At 35.5% G+C, this 19196-nt stretch overlaps 2 protein-coding genes across 8 annotated transcripts in view; one reads left to right on the top strand and one right to left on the bottom strand.

Moving 5' to 3' along the window:
• Window positions 1-11894, top strand: part of SMARCAD1 (SNF2 related chromatin remodeling ATPase with DExD box 1) — a 96938-nt gene extending 85044 nt beyond the window's left edge. For all 5 annotated transcript variants that reach the window (XM_078148302.1, XM_021008410.2, XM_021008411.2 and 2 more), the window contains 5 exons: window positions 686-874; window positions 3480-3598; window positions 4816-4998; window positions 9751-9860; window positions 10544-11894. In XM_078148302.1, the coding sequence (XP_078004428.1) occupies window positions 686-874; window positions 3480-3598; window positions 4816-4998; window positions 9751-9860; window positions 10544-10605 (663 nt within the window). In that variant the 3' untranslated portion in view covers window positions 10606-11894. The remainder of the gene's footprint in view (window positions 1-685; window positions 875-3479; window positions 3599-4815; window positions 4999-9750; window positions 9861-10543) is intronic.
• Window positions 11895-12666: 772 nt separating this feature from the next.
• HPGDS (hematopoietic prostaglandin D synthase) overlaps window positions 12667-19196 on the bottom strand; it is a 35693-nt gene continuing 29163 nt past the window's right edge. For all 3 annotated transcript variants that reach the window (XM_021008414.2, XM_021008413.2, XM_021008416.2), the window contains one exon: window positions 12667-12925. In XM_021008414.2, coding sequence (XP_020864073.1) covers window positions 12761-12925 — 165 coding nt within the window. In that variant the 3' untranslated portion in view covers window positions 12667-12760. The remainder of the gene's footprint in view (window positions 12926-19196) is intronic.

The raw sequence follows: 19196 nt of genomic DNA, 5'->3' as shown, positions 1-19196 counted from the left end.
GTTTTCACACATTTAAAACACTTTAGGTTTTTTTTTTCACTTTATTTAACTTCTGTGACTCATAAAACCAGTTAGGGATATCCAGGTTCCAAGGTATAAATAGAATAGTTATTTGATTATTGTAGTCTTCCTAACTTGTACTGTCACTAGCAGTGTAAAAGGTCACTGCTTAGTGTGCTTATGTCAGTGTGTAAAATTGCATCTGGGGATTGTGCTTGGAAGCACAAAAGACCACATGTCTAAACAGAGAAGTAAATTACGACTGAAGTTTCTACTTCCCTGTTGTCAGTGACTCATTTCAGTCACTAAATCAGTCTTTATCTGATCCTGAATGAGTTGCATTAGAATGTTGTATAATTTCACCAGTATCTGCAAAGTACTTGCTAGTACATCAGTATTAGTCTTAATTATTTGAATAACGTAGTGTAGTTAATTTAAAGCCAGCTCACACCTTATAAGTCAATGAGTCCAACCTCCTCGATTTACAGACGATAAGACGGAGGCTTAAGATTGTGACTTGACTAAGGTCACACAGCTAGTTAACATCAGAGGCAGGATTTGAACCCATGCTTTCTTGACTCTACAGCCATGCTGCCTTTCAAGGGACTGAGGAAATAATTGAGATTAGTTTCATATTATCTTATTGTAAAGTGTAATTTGAAATAAAGTTTTCTTTTCTTTTGAGGAACCTACACATTGTGAAGCTAATCCTGACCTGATTTTTGAAGATATGGAAGTTATGACAGACTTTGAACTACATTTACTTTGTAAACAGTATGCACATATCAGTGACTTTATGTTAGACATGGATCTCATTTTGGACTCCGGAAAATTCAAGAAACTAGAATGCATTTTATCTGAATTAAAACAAAAGGTATTATGCAATAATTAGTCGTTGTACACTTCCTTATTCTCCAGCCTTCAGTATTAATATTAGTTTGATTTTTAAAAATAAAGTCTGCAACTAGTAATAGGTTTTTGTAACATCATGGGATATTACTAATTACTACAGACTATTTTAGTGTAGTCTTACAATTTTGTTAAAATGATAAAATTACTATTTTTGAAGGCAGGGACCTTGTCCAATATGTGTCCTTACATTTACTGTACTTCACATCCTGTGTATTAGTAAGATTGCATTACAATTCATTATATCATGTTAGCAAAAATCAAAGTACTAATAATATTGCAGCATATGGGGTATAAGTTAAAAATGAGAAAAGGATAAAGTAGGTATATAGTTTTCACAGTTTTTCAGTAACTGAAAGCAGGAATAATTTAAGTAAGATTTTAAAAATTAAGATTTAAGAAGCAAAACCAGGTGTGAAAGTAACCTGATTTCACTTTTGGAAAATGTTACTTATGCACTTGACTTTTTGCCAAAAATTCTCTCTTTTCCCCCTCCGTTTCCTCCAGGTACTTTGACTTCCTCTCAGACTCTCATTTTCAATCCCTCCCTGTCTGCTGTTGCCTTCCTATTGCATATAGAAAATGCTCTGAACTGTCCTGTGTTGAAAATTGTTGGGGAAAAAAAATTTTTAAAAAAAAACTCCCTTTATTTGATCTTGCCATCCCCTCAACCTGTTCTTCTGTTTCTCTTCTCCCTTTTGCTGTTGAACCCCTAGAATCATCTGCATTTGCTACCTCTTCTTTCTTACCTTCTACTCAGTTTTTACCCTTGCAAGCCAACTTTCCACTCCACCAGTCAACTAAAATTGTTCTTTCAAAATTTGCCAGTGCTTTAGCTGCTAAATCTGGTGACCTTTTCTCTTGTTCTCCAGATGAATTTTGTTATTCATTAGTTCTGTAAAGCAATATTTTGTAGTTTGGTAAGGCATTGAATAAATACATTGATTTAGGTAGTATTGTCATTTTTATTATATTGGCTTGCCTTACCCATGAGTAATTACCATTTCTCTAATAATTAGAACTGTCTGTATTGTGTTCAATATAGTCATATAAGAAGACTACCAAGTATTTTCTATTATCCTTAGTTATTTTTAATTGAATTTCTCTATCTCCTTTGCTCAGTTTTGTTGTTAATATACAGAAATGCTGATAATTTGCGTGGGTTTATTTTATAGCTTGTAACTGCTCGATGGTGGACTTTTCTCACCATGTACCTTGCTCTCTTTGTTGGTTTTGCTTTCAGCTGTCATCTTTTCAGAAAACTGTTGCCTTCTTTGGCTTTCATGACACTTCTTTCTTGGTTCTCCTACATGTCAGATCCTTTGCTAGGTCATCAATTTTGAACCCCCAAGCATGGGCATCCCACAAAGCTCTACCCTGGGGCTTCCTGTCTATATCTCATCTTGGTGATTTATTTAATCAGCTTCTTTGGGTTCAGTCATCATCCCTGATACATGATTCCCAGATGTCTTAATTATCCTTTGGAACTATATTCCTTGCTGACTGCCCCCCCTGAATGTCCTGAAGGCACCTCAAATTCAGCTTCTCCAAACCAGAACTCATAGTTTTCTCTGTCCCATACTTGATTGTTTCTTCTGATTGTACCTCTAGCTTTTCTATCACCCAGGTTTGTAACCTCTGAGTCATCCTTGACTTCTAACCCTCTCTCAATCCCCTACATTTAATTGAGAGCCAAGTTTTATGGATTCTGTTTCAGTAATCTACCTTGGATTTAGCCTCTTCTGTCCCCATTCATGTGGCTACCAGGAGTCTAGATTAATAACTCCTTAATTGACCTTCCTGCTTTTAATCTTTCCCCTCTTCTGTAAAAATAATCTTCCTGCAGTACAGATAAATATGTCACTCAAACAACCTTCCGTGGTTCTCTGCTATTGCCTGTAAGATAGTCTGACTGCTTCTTATTTAAGGCCCAATCTGGCTCCAGTTTAAAGGCATGTATTTCATGCCTTTACAGATTCTGCATTTCATCCTCATTGGACTACTACCTGTTCCCAGACCTTGCTGGTGTCATCTCCTGCATCTGTTTATTTGTATAACCCTGAAATGCATTCTCTTCTCTACTTTTCAGAGTCCTTTTTTATTCTTCAAAATCACTTGTCACTTTCTGCATGAACGCTTCCCTGATTCTTTCCTTCCTCCTCTCTCCTTTCAGTATCCTATTCTTCTGTAAATTACTTTGTTTGCTGTTAATTTGTGTACATGTTAAATCTCCGTAGCCTCACCTACTCACCTTGTCCTGGCAAACTTCTGAGGTTGTTGTTGTTGGTTCTTCTTTTTTTTTTTTTAAATCCCTGGCACCTAGCATTTGTATTATCAATAAATGTTTCTTGAATTGAGATAGGTCTTTATGTATTCTCACTTTTTTTTTTTTGCCATGAAGAAAAGGGAAAAACTCCAGTAGGCTTAGTGTTGCATTCCTTAGAAATAAAAGGTATGTGCTATAAAACTGTCTAGTGATTGCAGTAAAAAGCCAGATGTTGCACATCTTTACATGCTAATAAGAATTAATAATTATGATTTGTTAATTTGTGTCTGTTTTCTCTTCATAGGGTGACAGGGTTGTATTATTTAGCCAATTTACAATGATGCTGGACATCTTAGAGGTTCTTCTAAAACACCATCAGCATAGATATCTTAGGTTGGATGGAAAGACTCAAATTTCTGAAAGGTTGGCATTTTTACTTATAGAATTACAAATTTATTTCTTTGACAACTGATGCCATCTAGTATGTTTAGAACATTTACTGTGCATTCTATTATTTCTAAGTCTTTCAAAAACTGAACATAAAAATTTGAAATTTCTTGTCCTTGTGCTATTGTTAATTTTAAAACTTTGTTCGTGTCACTTAAATGCTTTTAGGAAAAAAAATTATAGGAAATGTCCTAAGTATTTCTAAAACTGTAGAATATCTTCCCCTAAGGTGAGGAGTCATTTTTCTAATAGTAATTAATAAATTTTTTCAGAGTATTTTTGTCTTTGGCAGCCTACTAGTACCATATTTATGCACAGTGGCTGTATTGAGGATACTACTATTTCTAATAAGCCCTGTGGAATAATATTATTACAAAACTAAAACCTGAACTGGAACTTAGTGAAATTTCGTAACAATGCAAACCTTTGAATATCAACCAAGAAACAGATATTAGTTCCAGACAAGGAGAACCAGGACCCAACTAAAGAATATTAACAGCTGGGCTTTAGCTCTGCCTTGTGTTCAAGCCCCTGTGATTATGATTAGACAATCCGCTAGCAGTTTCTTGACTGACTCATAAAGGAGAATATCTTGGAACTGTGTCATCACTGAGGACAAAGCTTTTGTCCAACTCTTTGTTAAATGTCACGACTATTTCTGGATGGTTGAACTGGTTAGACGCTTTAACTTTGTGAAGATACAGTTTGGATAAAGGGATAAATGGAGCTAAGGGAGATTGCAACATTAAAAGTTTTGACTACTAGAATACATACTTTATTATGTAGAGTCAGTGTCAGAGCTTATACAAATATTATGTAATATCTACGGAGTTTAAAATAATAAAAGATATTACTATGTGAAGATGACACCAATTAATGTGTGCACTTTGAGTTGTATTTTTTGGTAGTTTATTCATACATACTCAGCTATTTATCCTTCCTTTGTTTCAAATGATATAAAACATTGTCACCAGCCAGTGTACTATATGTGGCTCATATCAGTAATAAATCCTTATCTTTGTCTTCATTAGTGCTATATACTAATCTGTTGCAGGCAAAAATGTTTGGGTTTTTTTTTTCATTTGTACTAATACAAACATTTCATTTTTCAGAATTTCACATAAATTTTTTCAATTCAGTGGTGTTATTTTATAATATCTTTGGCATCTTAACTTCATGAATTAATTTTTTAGGATTCACCTAATTGACCAGTTCAATACAGACATGGACATCTTTATATTTCTGCTATCAACAAAAGCTGGTGGACTTGGGATAAATCTGACCTCTGCAAATGTTGTCATACTTCACGATATTGACTGTAATCCATACAATGACAAACAAGCTGAAGACCGATGCCATAGAGTAGGTCAGACTAAGTAAGTATATTGAATTTTCCTTTCCCTGCCCTGCCCTTCCTTCCCCTCCCTTTCTTCAGCAGCCTACCACCTCCAAATTGGAAAAAAGGAAAGAAAGAAAAAATTATTTTAACAATATACTCAAGCAAAACAAATTCCCACACTAGTTGTGTCAGAAAATTTATGTTCTATTTCTGTGTGCTGTTACATCTGTCGGGGTGGGTAGCATGCACAGGTAATTTGGAATCATAGTTGATGATTACGTTGATCAGAGTTCTTGAGTCTTGCTTTACAGTGTTATTTTATTCTACTCATTTCACTCTGTGTCATTTTATACAAGTCATCACAGGTTTCTCTGAAAGTGTCTTTTTTGTCATTTTTTACAGCATAATAATATTCTATTATATTAAATTATTATATTATATTAAATATATTAAAAAACCTTGATTTGTTCAGCCATTTCCCAATTGATAGGCACACCCTTAAGTTTCCAATAATTTGCTATAACAAAGAGCTATGCTATAAATATTTTTATACTTGCACAAAATATTTTAGTCTTTTTCTTTTTGTTTGGTTTCTTTGGATTTTAGACCTGGGAGTGGTATTACTCGGTCAAAGAGTAAGCATAGTTTAGTGACATTTTCAGCATAGTTCCAAATTGCTTTCCATAACTTATAGACCACAGCTCCACTAACAGTGTACTAATATGCCTTTTTTCTATAGCCCCTGCAATGGTGGTGGTTTTCTGCTTTTGTCACCTTTGATAATCTGATGGATGTGAGGTAGAACTTTTGGGTTGCTTTAAATTTTTTAAAGTTCTTTCATAGTGATTTGGAGCATTTTATTCGTAAGGTTGAATTTATTCCTTTGAAAATTGCCTGCTCATATGCATTTACTGTTGGGAAATGGGTCTTTTCAGAAACATACTTCAAAAGAAGAAAGAACCATACACAAAGGTTTTTCCCTTCAAGTTAATTGTTTCCCTTCTAATTCTAACTGCATTTTGTTTGTACAAAACTTTTTTAATTTTATGTAATCAAAATTGTACATTTTATCTTCATTATTTTTCTCCATTCCTTTTTTAGTCATGAAATTACCCCCATCCATAATTGAGAAAGGTATCTTTGCTTCTAATTTGTCTGATGATGTGATTTTTTTTTTATATGGTAGATGGTCTAAGCGCAAATTTCTACCAGACTGCTTTCTAGTTTTCCCACTGATTTTTGTCAAATAGTTTTTACCCTAATAGTCTGGGTCTTTGAATTTATTAAGCACTATGCTGATGGCTCATTTGCTTTTTTAGCTCTACCGGGCAATCCTTTGGCAGCTTGGTCATGGCACTGAATAAGCAAATTAGGTATTATTGTCATATAATTGGTTGAAACTTTATCAGTTATTCATCTTATGTAAGAAAAGGTCTGTGTACTCTTTATCAGATTTTATTTTATTTTTTTCCCCAAAAAAGTTGTGGTTTTATTGTATACACCACCATACCTAAGATCGTTAGTTGTTTCTGTGAAAATGCAAAACAGTGTCCACACCAGCATTTAGTTCCATAGAAATAAAACTTATTAGCATAGATATGAGCACTAATTTGTAATGTTGCAGACTTGTTTGTGTCAGATGACAGCAGCAAGTTTTTTTGGTGTTTGCGTGTTTTTTAGTACACCATGGATGGCCTTTTTCTATAAGACACCAATGACCTTCCTGTCAAAACAGAATTGGTCAGAGCAGTATTATCTGTGATTTGACTAGACTGGTAGCCTTGATATAATAAAAATTCTATAAGATATTGTTTGTTTTGATTTAATTGGTTAAAATACATTGCTATATATATACATTTGTAGCTTGCAGAAATTGAAGATGAAATTCCATGTCTAGCCTGAATGGAATATTAACTTTAAAATACTATTTGGAACCCAAAAGAGTTTAGGAAATTTATTATATACTAATCCATTCTACTAACTTTTCTCCCTTCTGAAATATACTTCAATTAGTTTTTGACTTCAAATAGGTTTTGACTTCAGAAGTACTTAAGGAACTTAAATTGTTTCTTTGAATTACAAGACAAAAGGAGCATAAAGAATGGGTAGAAGTTACAGACAGGAGCATTTATGGTTAGGGTTTTCTAAAAATAAATGAACTTTTAAAAGGTGATAACTTCATCATCACTGGTGAGATGATGGCCCATCCGGGAAGTTTAAACGACGCCTTAGAATTCTTTTGTAGTGCTTTATACTTCCTGGAGTACTTTCATAAACCTTTTATTTTATATTCATATCAAGTACCAGGTGAGATTATTATTGCAAATGAGGAAATTACAGAGGTTTCGACTTGATCTTACTCATTTAGCTAATCAGGGGCTTGAAGGCTTAGTGGATATACAGTGCTGGACTTGGAATAAGGAAAAGCTAGGTTTGAATCCCACCTCACACACTTGTTAGCTACATGACCACGTACATCTCACTAAGCCATCAGTTTCCTCATCTGATACAACATTCATTCATGGTTGTTCTGAGGATCAAAAGAAGTAATTTATGTAAAGTGCTTTGCACATCTTTAAAGTGTCAAATAAATGTTATGATTCATTATTCTTTAGACTTAGAATCCAATTCTTTGAGCTCTTCATCTATTCCCCTTTCTTACTGTTTGTGTAGCATTATTTTCAAATGTTTTATTTAATATCTTTTTTTAAACTTTGCTGTCATTTTCCAACACACTGTTCTTTTTCCCCAAAAGATCCATCAAAAGTACAGTTGAGCAAAAGCATTTGACACACGACGTCTGCCAAGGTGTTCCTATTCAACCCCTGTAACTCACCACCTCTCTACTGAGAGAAGGGAAATATGTTTTGTCTCAGTCCAGACTAGTCCTTGCATTTATCTGGTATCTGGTATAGTGTTATTTTCCTTTCTGTAGTCATTATGTGTATTCTTTTATTCCTCCTTATTTCCCTGAGGGTCAATTCAAGCAAGAAATCATATTCATGATTTCTATTTGTTTTTGTTGTTGCTAGGCAATGGGGTTAAGTATATTCACGATTTCTCATGCCTCAGAATTTTCCATTAAATTCCTGGGCCACAGATATTTAAGACAGAATATTTCTTTTTATGAACCATGTCCAGATGGAGAACTTTAGATCTTTTTTGTTATGTAAAATTTAGTCAACAAACACAAACATGCTATAAAGTACACAGAACCAAAAAATGATTATATGTGTGACAGAAAGTTTGAGAAACAATTTCAGGGTAATTAATCATTTTATTAATTGTGGCCAGTGAATAATTAATAAAAGAATGGGTCATTTGGCCATCTGTCATGAACCAAAGATGGATCTTGGTGGCCTGTTGACGCTTATATGCTCTGAAAGAGGAGTGTTCCTGAAAGATAGCAGTCAACTCTGGTTATCAGTTAACGAGAAGAATGAATATTATAATGAGAGGTGGACCCATGTGACTTGATGATGTCACTTTTACTCCCAGACCTGCCCTCTGCCCCTGGCAATCCAGACAAAGGATTTATACCCCACCTCCCCCCCAAGCCTGAGTAGAGCCCAATGGGCTTCGCCAGTTGGGTGGTGTCTGAACAGATTTGAGGAGAAAGTTAATCCAGTCTCACTATCAGCTCTGTTCTTCAGGGACTAGCTGATTTGACCTAGTAGAGAATTGAGGAAATAGGAAGGGGAAAAGTCCTGGATCTCCCCAATAGTAACTGGTAAGAGAGAAATAATCATTTCTCTCATGTATGAAACCATGAACTTCAAATATATGCATTTTATTTTAAAAGGATTTATTAAATTTAACATAATAGTAACAAAAATGCCTAGTTTATGTACCCTTTTCAACCTTTTATTTTCTTTGTATTTTTTTTATTTTAATTTTTTTTAAGGCAGTTGGGGTTAAGTGACTTGCCCTGAGTCATGCAGCTAGTGAGTGTTCCGTGTCTGAGGCCGGATTTGAACTCAGGTCCTCCTGACTCCAGGGCCGGTGCTCTATCCACTGCACCACCCAGCTGCCCTCCCCCAGCTTTGTATTTTTTAAAGTTTTTAGTGGTTTTTTCTTCCTGATTTCCCATCTGTCACTTCCCACTAACTTATTACTCCTCCTGCCCTCCCCCCACCAGCTACTCCTTGTAACAAATAAGCATAGCCAAGTAAACAAGTCTGTTGGCTGTATCTGAAAACGTTTTCCTCATCTTACACTTCTAGTATCTTGTCTCTTTCAAGAAATGATTCCTGAAGATTTCACACTTGTTTCCCTTTAAGCTATTGTCATCATCATGTAACTTGTTCTTCTGATTCTGCTTGTTGTACTCTGCATCAGTTCATCTAATTTTACCCTTGAACTCTTCATTCATTCTAAATAGAATTACCAACTGTTTGAAAACATTTTATTGAATTGTTTGTAGAAATAAACAGAGCTCATTTTTTCATGAGTTCATGTTACTTCAAAGATTCAGAAGAGATTTTAGATATCATTTAGAACTTTCCCTTTTCAGCTTTCGCCTTCCCCTTCATTTTAAAGATAGAAAACTAAGGACCAGTGAACAGGATGTGGCATGTGACTGCCTCAGAGGGAGCTGTTGGCCAAGATGGAACTGGAACCTAGGTCTCCTAGGAATATCTGAATTCTGTACCTGAACTGGTCATGGAGTTTTAACATACATCTGTTATAAGTGCTCTAAAATGACTTTATAATAACACATGCTGTGTGCAAATAACTTATAAATATAGATAATAAAAATCTACTGTCCTTCCACCCCTTTTGATTTTAGAGAAGTACAAGTCATAAAGTTAATAAGTCAAGGGACAATAGAAGAATCCATGCTCAAAATCAACCAACAGAAATTGAAACTAGAACAAGATATGACCACGGCAGATGAAGGTAAGTTGCTAGTATGCTTTGTGAAAATTGTTTGCTCCACATAGCTAACACCTTAGACAGATAAACTGGTAATAATAATGACAATAAAGTACCATTTTCTACCTTAGAGTTTTTTGAGTTATAAATTGGAAACATTCATACTTAAGTGAGCATTGTATAAGAAGTTTGAAATGTAGTTTGGTGATAAGAATTTTATAACATTTTAGTAACTTGATTCTGCTTATTGTGTATCTCAGTATAGTTTATAATATGTAATAGAAGATAATGTCACTTATTTAGCACTTGGAGGTTTTCAAAAATACCTTATTTGATCCTCACAACAATGTTGTGAGATAGGTGCCATTATTATCTCTATTTTGCACATAAGGAAAGTAAGGCTGAGACAAGTGAAATGACTTGCTCACGGTCACATGGCATCTGTGTGTTTCAGTGGAAAGAGAGAAAAACATAAGAGTAACATAGCATTCAGCTCTTATAACATTTGTTTTGCAAATTTTATTTTTTATTCTTTTTCTTCTGTCTTTCCTTGTCTAAGTCAGTCAGAAGCAGCTGTAACCTGACTGACCCCACTTTTTAAGGACCAGTATGGTGCCATAGAGAGGCCTTTGCCTACTTAGGTTATTTTTCATCATACAGTGATAAAAGTTTCACCTCTGAACTTTCACATTTCTTTTCCTTTGCAGGCGATGAAGGAAATGTACCTGCAGATATAGCTACATTACTAAAGACTTCATTAGGGCTTTAAAAGAAGGATTTCTAATTGAGGAGAAAATACCAACTTGGTGCACCCAAGGACATTTACATTACTGAAGACCATGGGATTTATGAACATTTATAACTTTTTATAATATCCATATTGTATTTCTCATGGTATGAAAGATTTTTGCCACTAAATGAATTCTCCAAATGCTCAAACCTGAAATATATAATTGCCACAGAAACGTAGTCTTTAAGATGTTGGATAATCATATTTTACAAAGCAGTTTTCCAAATGGGGATTAGTTGGTGATTGTTTGTAACAGATCTGCTAATGCTTTAGATATGTCAGTATTTTTGTAATTATTTCTACCTCCAAACATATATATAATACTGTCTTTCACTGGATAATGTGTGTAGATTTTTACATGTGCCTTATTTGACAATGCTTATGTTTTGTTTTGCCTGTCTTAACTCATTTGAAGTACTGTTTTTGTATTAACTTAGTCAAATAAAACTGTATAGATTATGTAGCTTTAGTTTTATTACTGTTTGAAGCAGATGCTCACCATTGTCATTGAGAACTCTGACCAGAATTTCAAGGTGGTGATCTCTTACCAACATCCCCCTCCACCTCCCCTTGTTTGCCTAGGGACTGTTTTGTTTCCTATGAATAGTAATTGGATTTTTTCCTAGGTGGATGGATTGTCACTATGGATTACTTAATTTTTGTTCTTTTCCTTAGCCTTGCACTAGTCATGCACATCCCTCTGGCTAGCCATGTGCATGCCTCCTTTGGTTTGCTTCTCTTGGCACTTGCTGCCCTGATGCTCTTGTTTTGATTTTCTTTTGCTGTCCAGATCATTATTTATTCCTGCCACATCTCCATGCATCAACAGAGCGTTGATGGAATTCTTCTAGGCTGGCAGAACAAATTCACTTTTGCTTCACAGCAAATCAAATGTGAATATAGATTGAGGCAGCATTAGGCACTATACAGGAATTCAGTATAAATCCTGGGTGGAGGCATTGTGGTGAATAAATACATCATTAACTCCATGACACTATCAAGATTTAATGCACCAGTTTCCAGGATGGTAACTCCTAAAGAGTTAGAACTCCAGTTCAGTGTGGGTGACACAGCAAAGAGTTGGAAGAACTAAAGTTGGCTTTTGGATACCATCTCTCTAGGAAGTCTTTATAACATTTTGCCTATTGTCAGTCCAAATTGCTGTTTTTATTGTATATCTATTTCTTTGTGTAACTTGTGAGCTTCATGTGTTTTTGTTTCTATTCTGTAAATATTATTATAAATAAACTCTTATTTATAAATGGAAAGTGTTAAAACCTATAGGATGTTAATATTTTGCAAGGGATTGTACATGTACAAATGAAAACAAAGATATGAAGTAATAACTTGCGATGTGTGCTGAAGTGATTGTGAAATCAACTGAAGCCCCTCAAGATCTTTGAGATAGGTTTGTAAAAGGCTCACAGCAGTGAGTTACATTATGGGAATTTTGATCTTATTTTGGTTTGGGTGTTTGTTTAGACTGGTAATGTAAAGTAGTGATTCTCAACTTTTTTCAATTATGAGAACTTCTTTTTAACATTTAAAATGTTGTTGGCCCCACATGATAGCAGTTTCACTCATCCTGCATGTTTTGTTGGCGCTAAATAGATCTAGCCAGTCCTATTTGATGTACATATGGATTTAAGGAGGAGTGGAAGGAGAGACCATCGATTTACAATATTGTACTGTGACAACGTCACTTCTAAATTGTGGAAAGCTATTTAGGATCATGACTTTTGATCTGGAAGGGACCTTAGAAATCATTGAGTTCAGTTCTTTTATTTTACAGATGAGAAAAACTAAGGCACACAGGTGAAATTATTTGCCATAGGATGCATATCTAGTGTCAGATAAAGATTTTGAGCCTAGGTGGCCTTGACTGTTTTATGTCCAGTGCTCTGTCTACTACACCATGCAGAAAGTACTGGAAGCAAACTACTCTTTGATTTTATTTTATACAGTATATGGCATTGAGGTAAAAAAAACAATTCCGCTAACAGTGACAAAAATGTAATGGGAAAAATGTTATGTTTACAGTTATCTTTCTAGAAAGTTTAATATAGCATAAGCAAGAATGACTTTATATGGTTCAGGCCAGGGGAAAAAGAATAACCCCAGACCAATTACTAGTCTACATTCTGGTTTCTGGCCTCTGTTTTATCCAGTCAGCAATCACAGGAATGCTTCGAACTTTTATTCCTAAGGCTACCAGTTTAGGATGCTTGTCCAACAAGTCATGTTTAAGGACCAAAAGTGTGGTACTGCAAATGTCCCAGTAGAAATCAGCCCAGGTTACCTAATTAAAGAAGAAAAATATTGCTAAGGTTTTCATTTATGTATAAACTGTTAATTTAACTGAATTCTGTTCTGAGGGCTAAACTTTAAATGTTGAATCATTCATCTTCACCTTGCATCTTAGTGAAAACCAAATAATTCCTCCCCAAAGTTCAGGGAGAAAATTACGAGGGAGCCAATAGTTTGAGGATGAGAGGAGTGAGAACTTCAGAGTTCTCACCATTACTTGTCATTCTGTCTATCAAGTATACTCTGAAACAAATGGAGAGATATATGTACAGAGATGAAATCCTTACCCTTCATTGATTACAGGTTCTATATAATCTCTAGAAGAGCGCTTAGATCATAGAATCTATATATGTAATGGGACCTTGGGATCATAGGATCTAGAGAGAAGACAAACCGTTGAAACTTATCCCCCCCGCCCAAGTTGTGCAGATGAGGGAACCGAGGTTCAAAGGGAAGTGACATATACCCAAGACTCCAAGCCTAAAATAACCCAAACCAGGAAATCTGTTGTTCTTTCTACCAACTACCTCCTTTCCCTGCCTCTCGCTGATTGCTCATATTTCTTGAACTTGCTCCCTGTTATCTCTGCTTCTTAATCAGATAGAAGTTATTTGACAAGGTTCTCAAAGAACCTTTAGCTGTTTTTCTGTAGGTTTTATAAATTCCTCAGTAAAGGCATTCTTGTTCCGAGGGTAGTGAGAGAAGCAGAGTTAGAGGGCGCAAAATGGAAAGGAATCAATGCGTAGAGCTAAATGGCCTCGCCTTTCAGGGTGTTCATCTGTAAAATAAGAGTTGACCCCAGAAGGTCCTTTCCAGTTCTAAACTTCTATGATTTCCTATGACCAAAGGGGGAACGTGAATTACTAGGATTCATGAAAGGACAGGGGTAAGGGAGAAATGTGATGGAAGTAGATAGAATGATGTGAGCAGAGAGAGATTTGCTGAAGAGGAGAATGGGGTGAAAAGAAGCAGAGCAGACATTCAGGTCGTTTGTCCAAAAGTGACTAATGATGTCTGAGCCTGTACTTCCCTAGAGGTGGCTCTAGGCCTGGCTGCCTTGGGATTCAGTGGTCCCAGGTCCTGCATCTGCAGCCCTCATGCTACACCATGTTGAGATGGTAGATCCTTTTCTGTAGCCTGAGAAAGGATCTTTAGGACAATTCTGGTAGTAGATGGAATAAAGGGGGTGTAAACTTGTGTGGTTTGGATTAAGTAGAAGTTAAGTACATTCTTAAAAGTACACATTGAAAGTGTTCTTAAATTGTTATTAATGTTCAGGCAGTTGTGGGCAACAATTCTTTAATCCATTACAATAGTTTTATTTATGAGTTCTCAATATCGTTGGATATATATTCTCAGTGTGAGAATTTTGCTTCTGTTTATGAAAGTTTCTGGTGTATTATTCTGGCCACTTGGTTGTCTGTCTAGGTTATTTGGTAGGTGTTAAATAATGGTTTCTACTGCTTCCTTACATAATCTGCATTGATCAATAAATCTTATCTCCTCAAGGATAACCTTTCTGTAACAGGTGGGAATGATTTGGTCTTGTACTCTCATAAACCCTTCATCTCAGTACACAAGTGTGTGTGACTCTTGTTGGTTAAATTCATGTCAGTTTCACCCACAAAAAGGGCTCTTTCATAGGCTCCACCCAAAGCATTTGGTTGTGTTTAATCCAGTGGCATATATACATCTAATCAGCCTTTACTATCGGGTCCATGAAGTGATTGCTGTTCATTTTCCCAGAAGTATTTCTGTATGTTTTTAATCTGTTGATCTAGTGTTCTGAAAACATTGATCAATCCAGAGCCTGTATTTCATTCCTGTAGTATGTATTTTTATTTGAGTACTTCCTAAATCTGTTGTCATCTGTCTTACTGTTCCAGAAGCATACATTAAGTAAAGTATTGTCTACGTTTTAATATTTCTAAATGTATTCTTCCCATTGAGCTTTTTAGGCAGCTAGGTGGTGCAGTGGATAGAGTGCTGAGCCTGGAGTCAGGAAAATCTGAGTTCCAATCTGGCCTCAGACACTCATTAGCTGTGTGACCCTAGGCAAGTCACTTAACCTCTGATTGCCTCAGTTTCCTCAACTGTAAAATGGGGATAACAGCACCTACCTCCCAGGGTTGTGGTGAGGATCAAATATTTGTGAAGTCATATATGTTCCTGGCACATAGTAGGCGCTATATAAATACTTATTCCCTTCCCTTGGACTTTATAATGCCAGTAAGTCTCTTGACATATAGCTTTGTGCTTATGTATCTTTCTTATTACCGTTGTCCATTGGTTCTATTTGACTTCAGGATTCAAGCTCAAAGCCATTAGTCTTTTTCCTTGGGGATACTTTTTTGGGGCTGGGGGTAGGGGAAGGGCTACACCTGTTATTTAATCAGTGAGGGAACTGAAGAAACTCGTTAAGGAACTCTGTCAGTGAAGATTGGCACCTGCCCTAGAGAGCTGACAAGGAGAAGTGACTTGTACAGGTCCCCATAGCTATTGTATGTCATAGGCAGCCCTTTATCCACTGTGCCATTTTGCGCCTCTGACAACCATTAAGACTATTCGTCTCCTTTCTGCATTTTTTAATGAAGATTTAGTCCTGGGCCAAGTCCGTGCCCTGCTATTATTCTTTTAATATTTAATGTTCTACAGACTTGCATGGGTAGGTAAAATATCTTTATTGTAACTGAATAAAAGTATTGGGATATAAGCTCATCTTAGGTAGGCTCGCTGAAAACATCTTTGGAAAAATTCCAAAGTAATATATTGAACTTAATATGTTTCCAAAAAAAAAGTAAGATGTACATTAGAAATTCCATTTTCATATAAAGCCCTCTCTTTGTATTTTTCTGTATATATGGAAAGTTGCCTTGTTATGTTAAGTTCAGAATAAAAAAGAACAAAAAAAAAAGAAACTCCAGTAGAGGATAGGAAAATGGGGTTATGTTCCCCATCCTTTTCCTACATGGTCATGGTTTCTTCCACTGAGTCTTTATAAAAGTTTTTCATTCCATGTAACTTGGAGGTTATGGGCATTTTGTATGGTGACATCTATTAAAAATGTTATTAAATTTTTATGGATCAATGTTATGTTCAAGCAATTGTGGACAAAAGTTCTGTCTGTTAAAGTGGTCTGGGTCTAGTAGTTTTATTTTTTGAATTTTCAGATATTTTAAGGCCTATATTTGTAATATGAGGGTTTGTCTTCCATTAGTTAATGAAAATTAATGAGCTGATGTATAATTCTAGCTGCCAGGTCATGTCTTCCTATGTATTCAGTAGGAACTAAATTTTTGCATCCTGAAGTGATGGGGTTGCAGTTTCTACTATTTCCTGGCTTCATGTAAAGTGACAAACAAGTCCGTCTGTCATTTTTAGTGGCAGTGAACTGGTCTGGAATTGCTAGCATAAATGCCTATGTTTTTATGAACAAACCTGCATGCCTTGGCCATTGGTTTGATGCTTCTTTTACTGACATGTTTTGGGTTGGGTTTATGAGGACGGTGATCATGGAAGGCCTTCTGATTTCACTCTTAGGTCTTAGCCATTTTACATTGGCATAGGAATTGCTAGCAAAGCACTTGACTAGCTTCCCTTCAGGTGTAAGCCTAATCCTACCTTTTTGAACAGCAGCATTACATATCTACTTCCAAAAGATGATAACACCAGAGACCTGTATATATCTTGTTTGTATATATATATATATATATATATATATTTTTTTTGTATTTTGTCTCTTTCCTTGCGTTCTCCCCATTAGACTGTGAGCTCTTTGAGAGCAGGGACTGGGTTTTTTTGGCTTTCTTTGTATTCCCGTTGCTTAGCACAGTGCCTGGCAATTACTAGGCATCTAATAAATGCTTGTTGACTTGACTTCTCAAAATATAGGCCATTTATGTGTTTATGGACTTTATACAAAACATTCTCGACTTAGTTGTTTTTTGTTTGTTTTAAAGATTATAAACACTTGAAAGGAATATATTGACTGAGAAAAACATTATGCCAAAAAATTCCCAGGTCAACTCAATAATTACTGGAAAAGCCTTCTGAGAGTTTCATAACATTTATCCTTTCTTTGTTGATTGTGGTAAAGACTTTGACTCTGTTCCACATTCATGGCTTATGTGGACTGCAAACATAAACCAGACCCAAATACGAAGATGACTCAAGTATTTGATGTCTGCATAGAAAATTGTTGTCTCTTCAAAACATGACAATAACAAAATACTTTTAAAAGAACAATTTATATAAAATATGACATTGTCACAGAGACAGTTTAAGTCCAGTATTGTTTTTCTGAACCTAAAACTCCATTATCTCTTAAATAGAACTGAGTATGGCTTCCAAATTAGAAATAGAATTATCACAAAATATCTTCTCACTTGATGTGGATGACATCAAAAAACAAAAAGCTTCACCTTGTGGAATCTCTCCAATAGTAATAATATTATATTTACAAAGCACTTTTAAGATTTTCAGAGCATTTGGTGAAATGTTATTTGATCCCAGCAAAACCTTGTGTGGTACCACATTTTACAGATAAAGAAGCAAGCTGATAAGCGACTTGCTCAGGGTTAAGTAATGTAGCTAGTAACTGAAGTAGAGTTTGAATTCAGGCCGCCTTGACCCCCATTCCAGTCTTCTATGCACTATGCCACCTCCCTGCCTCTATATCAAACTACCAATTATATGAAAATGTCATTTGGCCTTGATAAGAATAAAATTCACTATATCAAGGAAAGGTAGAGACTATTCCAGCAGGAATCCAGAAGTTAATTGGACTATTGGTTGAAGATGATATCTTGTTATTCTGTAGGCAAGATACAGAATGCAAAAATACCAAGAAAGCTGAGGCCGTGTATACCAAGAGGTTTTCTGGCCTCCAGAAATGAAAGCACTATTGGAAGGACAGGGTTAGAGCCATTGACATGCATGCAATATCAGTGTACATTTTAAGTCCTACAAAATGGACCATGGCCAATTCATAATCTTCCAACTTCAAGGGAGTTGAAGGTGTCTTAGATCTTTTTGGGGGGGCCAAGTTTGAATATTATAATATTGTAACATTAAGTTTCAGTGGGATTGTTGATGTCCTCTCTATTTTCATCATTGTAGTCCTCGTGTATATAGTTTTCCTGGTTCTGTTTTACTAAACTTTGCATCAATTCATATAAATCTTTCCATGACTTACAGTATTCATTGTAGTCATTGCTTCTTTCAGTATGGTAATGTTCCATTATAATTGTGGATCACAATTTGTTTAACCATTGTCCAATTAATGGATATCTACTTTGATTCCAGTTCTTTGCTGCCACAAAAAGTATTGCTCTCAATGTTTTGAGTGTGTATGTGGTCCTTTGGTTTTTATCCCCAACCCTTCTCATCTTTTTTTGGAGGACTTTAAAGGGGGACAATCCAAGGACAAATGAGTCATCTGCTGTTCTTATATGTTCTTCTGTGTCACAGATGAACATATATTGGACTTTAAGCTCATTTTCTGAAGACTTCTTGAAAGTAGTTTCAGGACAATTTTAGTGAAAATAATAAAATATTAGATAATTAAATGGATAATCAAGCTCATTATTATTAATAGCAAACAATACTAAGCCAATTACTTTTAAAAGCCTTGCTACACAAGAGCATTCTCATGGCCCACTTCTATATTTTTTCTTATCTAATATGAGGCCTCCATGGTCAGTACTGGAAGGTAGGAATATTGTGACACTACCCATGTGATGGAACAAGTTAACGTCCTTCATTCCCAATCTCATCTATCAAATCAGGATATTAAGATCGTTAAGATCACAGGGTTGTGGTGAAGATGAAATAAGGTAATATGTAATAATAAAGTGCTTTGTAAATCTTATAGTATTATTTAATTATTGTTACTATTGGCCCATTAGGCCAATAACAGACAAAGAGTTACAGAGAAGTACAGTAGAGGGACCCCTTTTTCTAAAATCAGAAGACTAAGGTTCAAATCATGACTTGGTTATTTACTATGTGTCACCTTGGGCAAGTATTTTGCCTCAGTTTCCACATCTTTAAAATAGGCATAATAGCCAATATACCTTTTAGGAATTGCAGAAGCTTAAAAAAGCATGTGAATTGCTAATCTTATACATCTGAAAGATCTAGGATTTTTTAGCATAGGGAACTTCTGGGTAGGAGCTCCCAACTTTTTAATAGGTAAATCCTGGGGAGTTTTCCAAGACATAGAGGTGAAATGGCTTTCCCAGGATCCGCCACCTAGTAAATGT

This window comes from Phascolarctos cinereus, unplaced genomic scaffold (assembly GCF_003287225.1).
Source record: "Phascolarctos cinereus isolate Bilbo 61053 unplaced genomic scaffold, phaCin_HiC Scaffold_9;HRSCAF=440, whole genome shotgun sequence".
NCBI lineage: Eukaryota > Metazoa > Chordata > Mammalia > Diprotodontia > Phascolarctidae > Phascolarctos > Phascolarctos cinereus.
The sequence above is the reverse complement of the archived record's forward strand: the minus strand, read 5'-3'. Positions and strand labels throughout refer to the sequence as shown.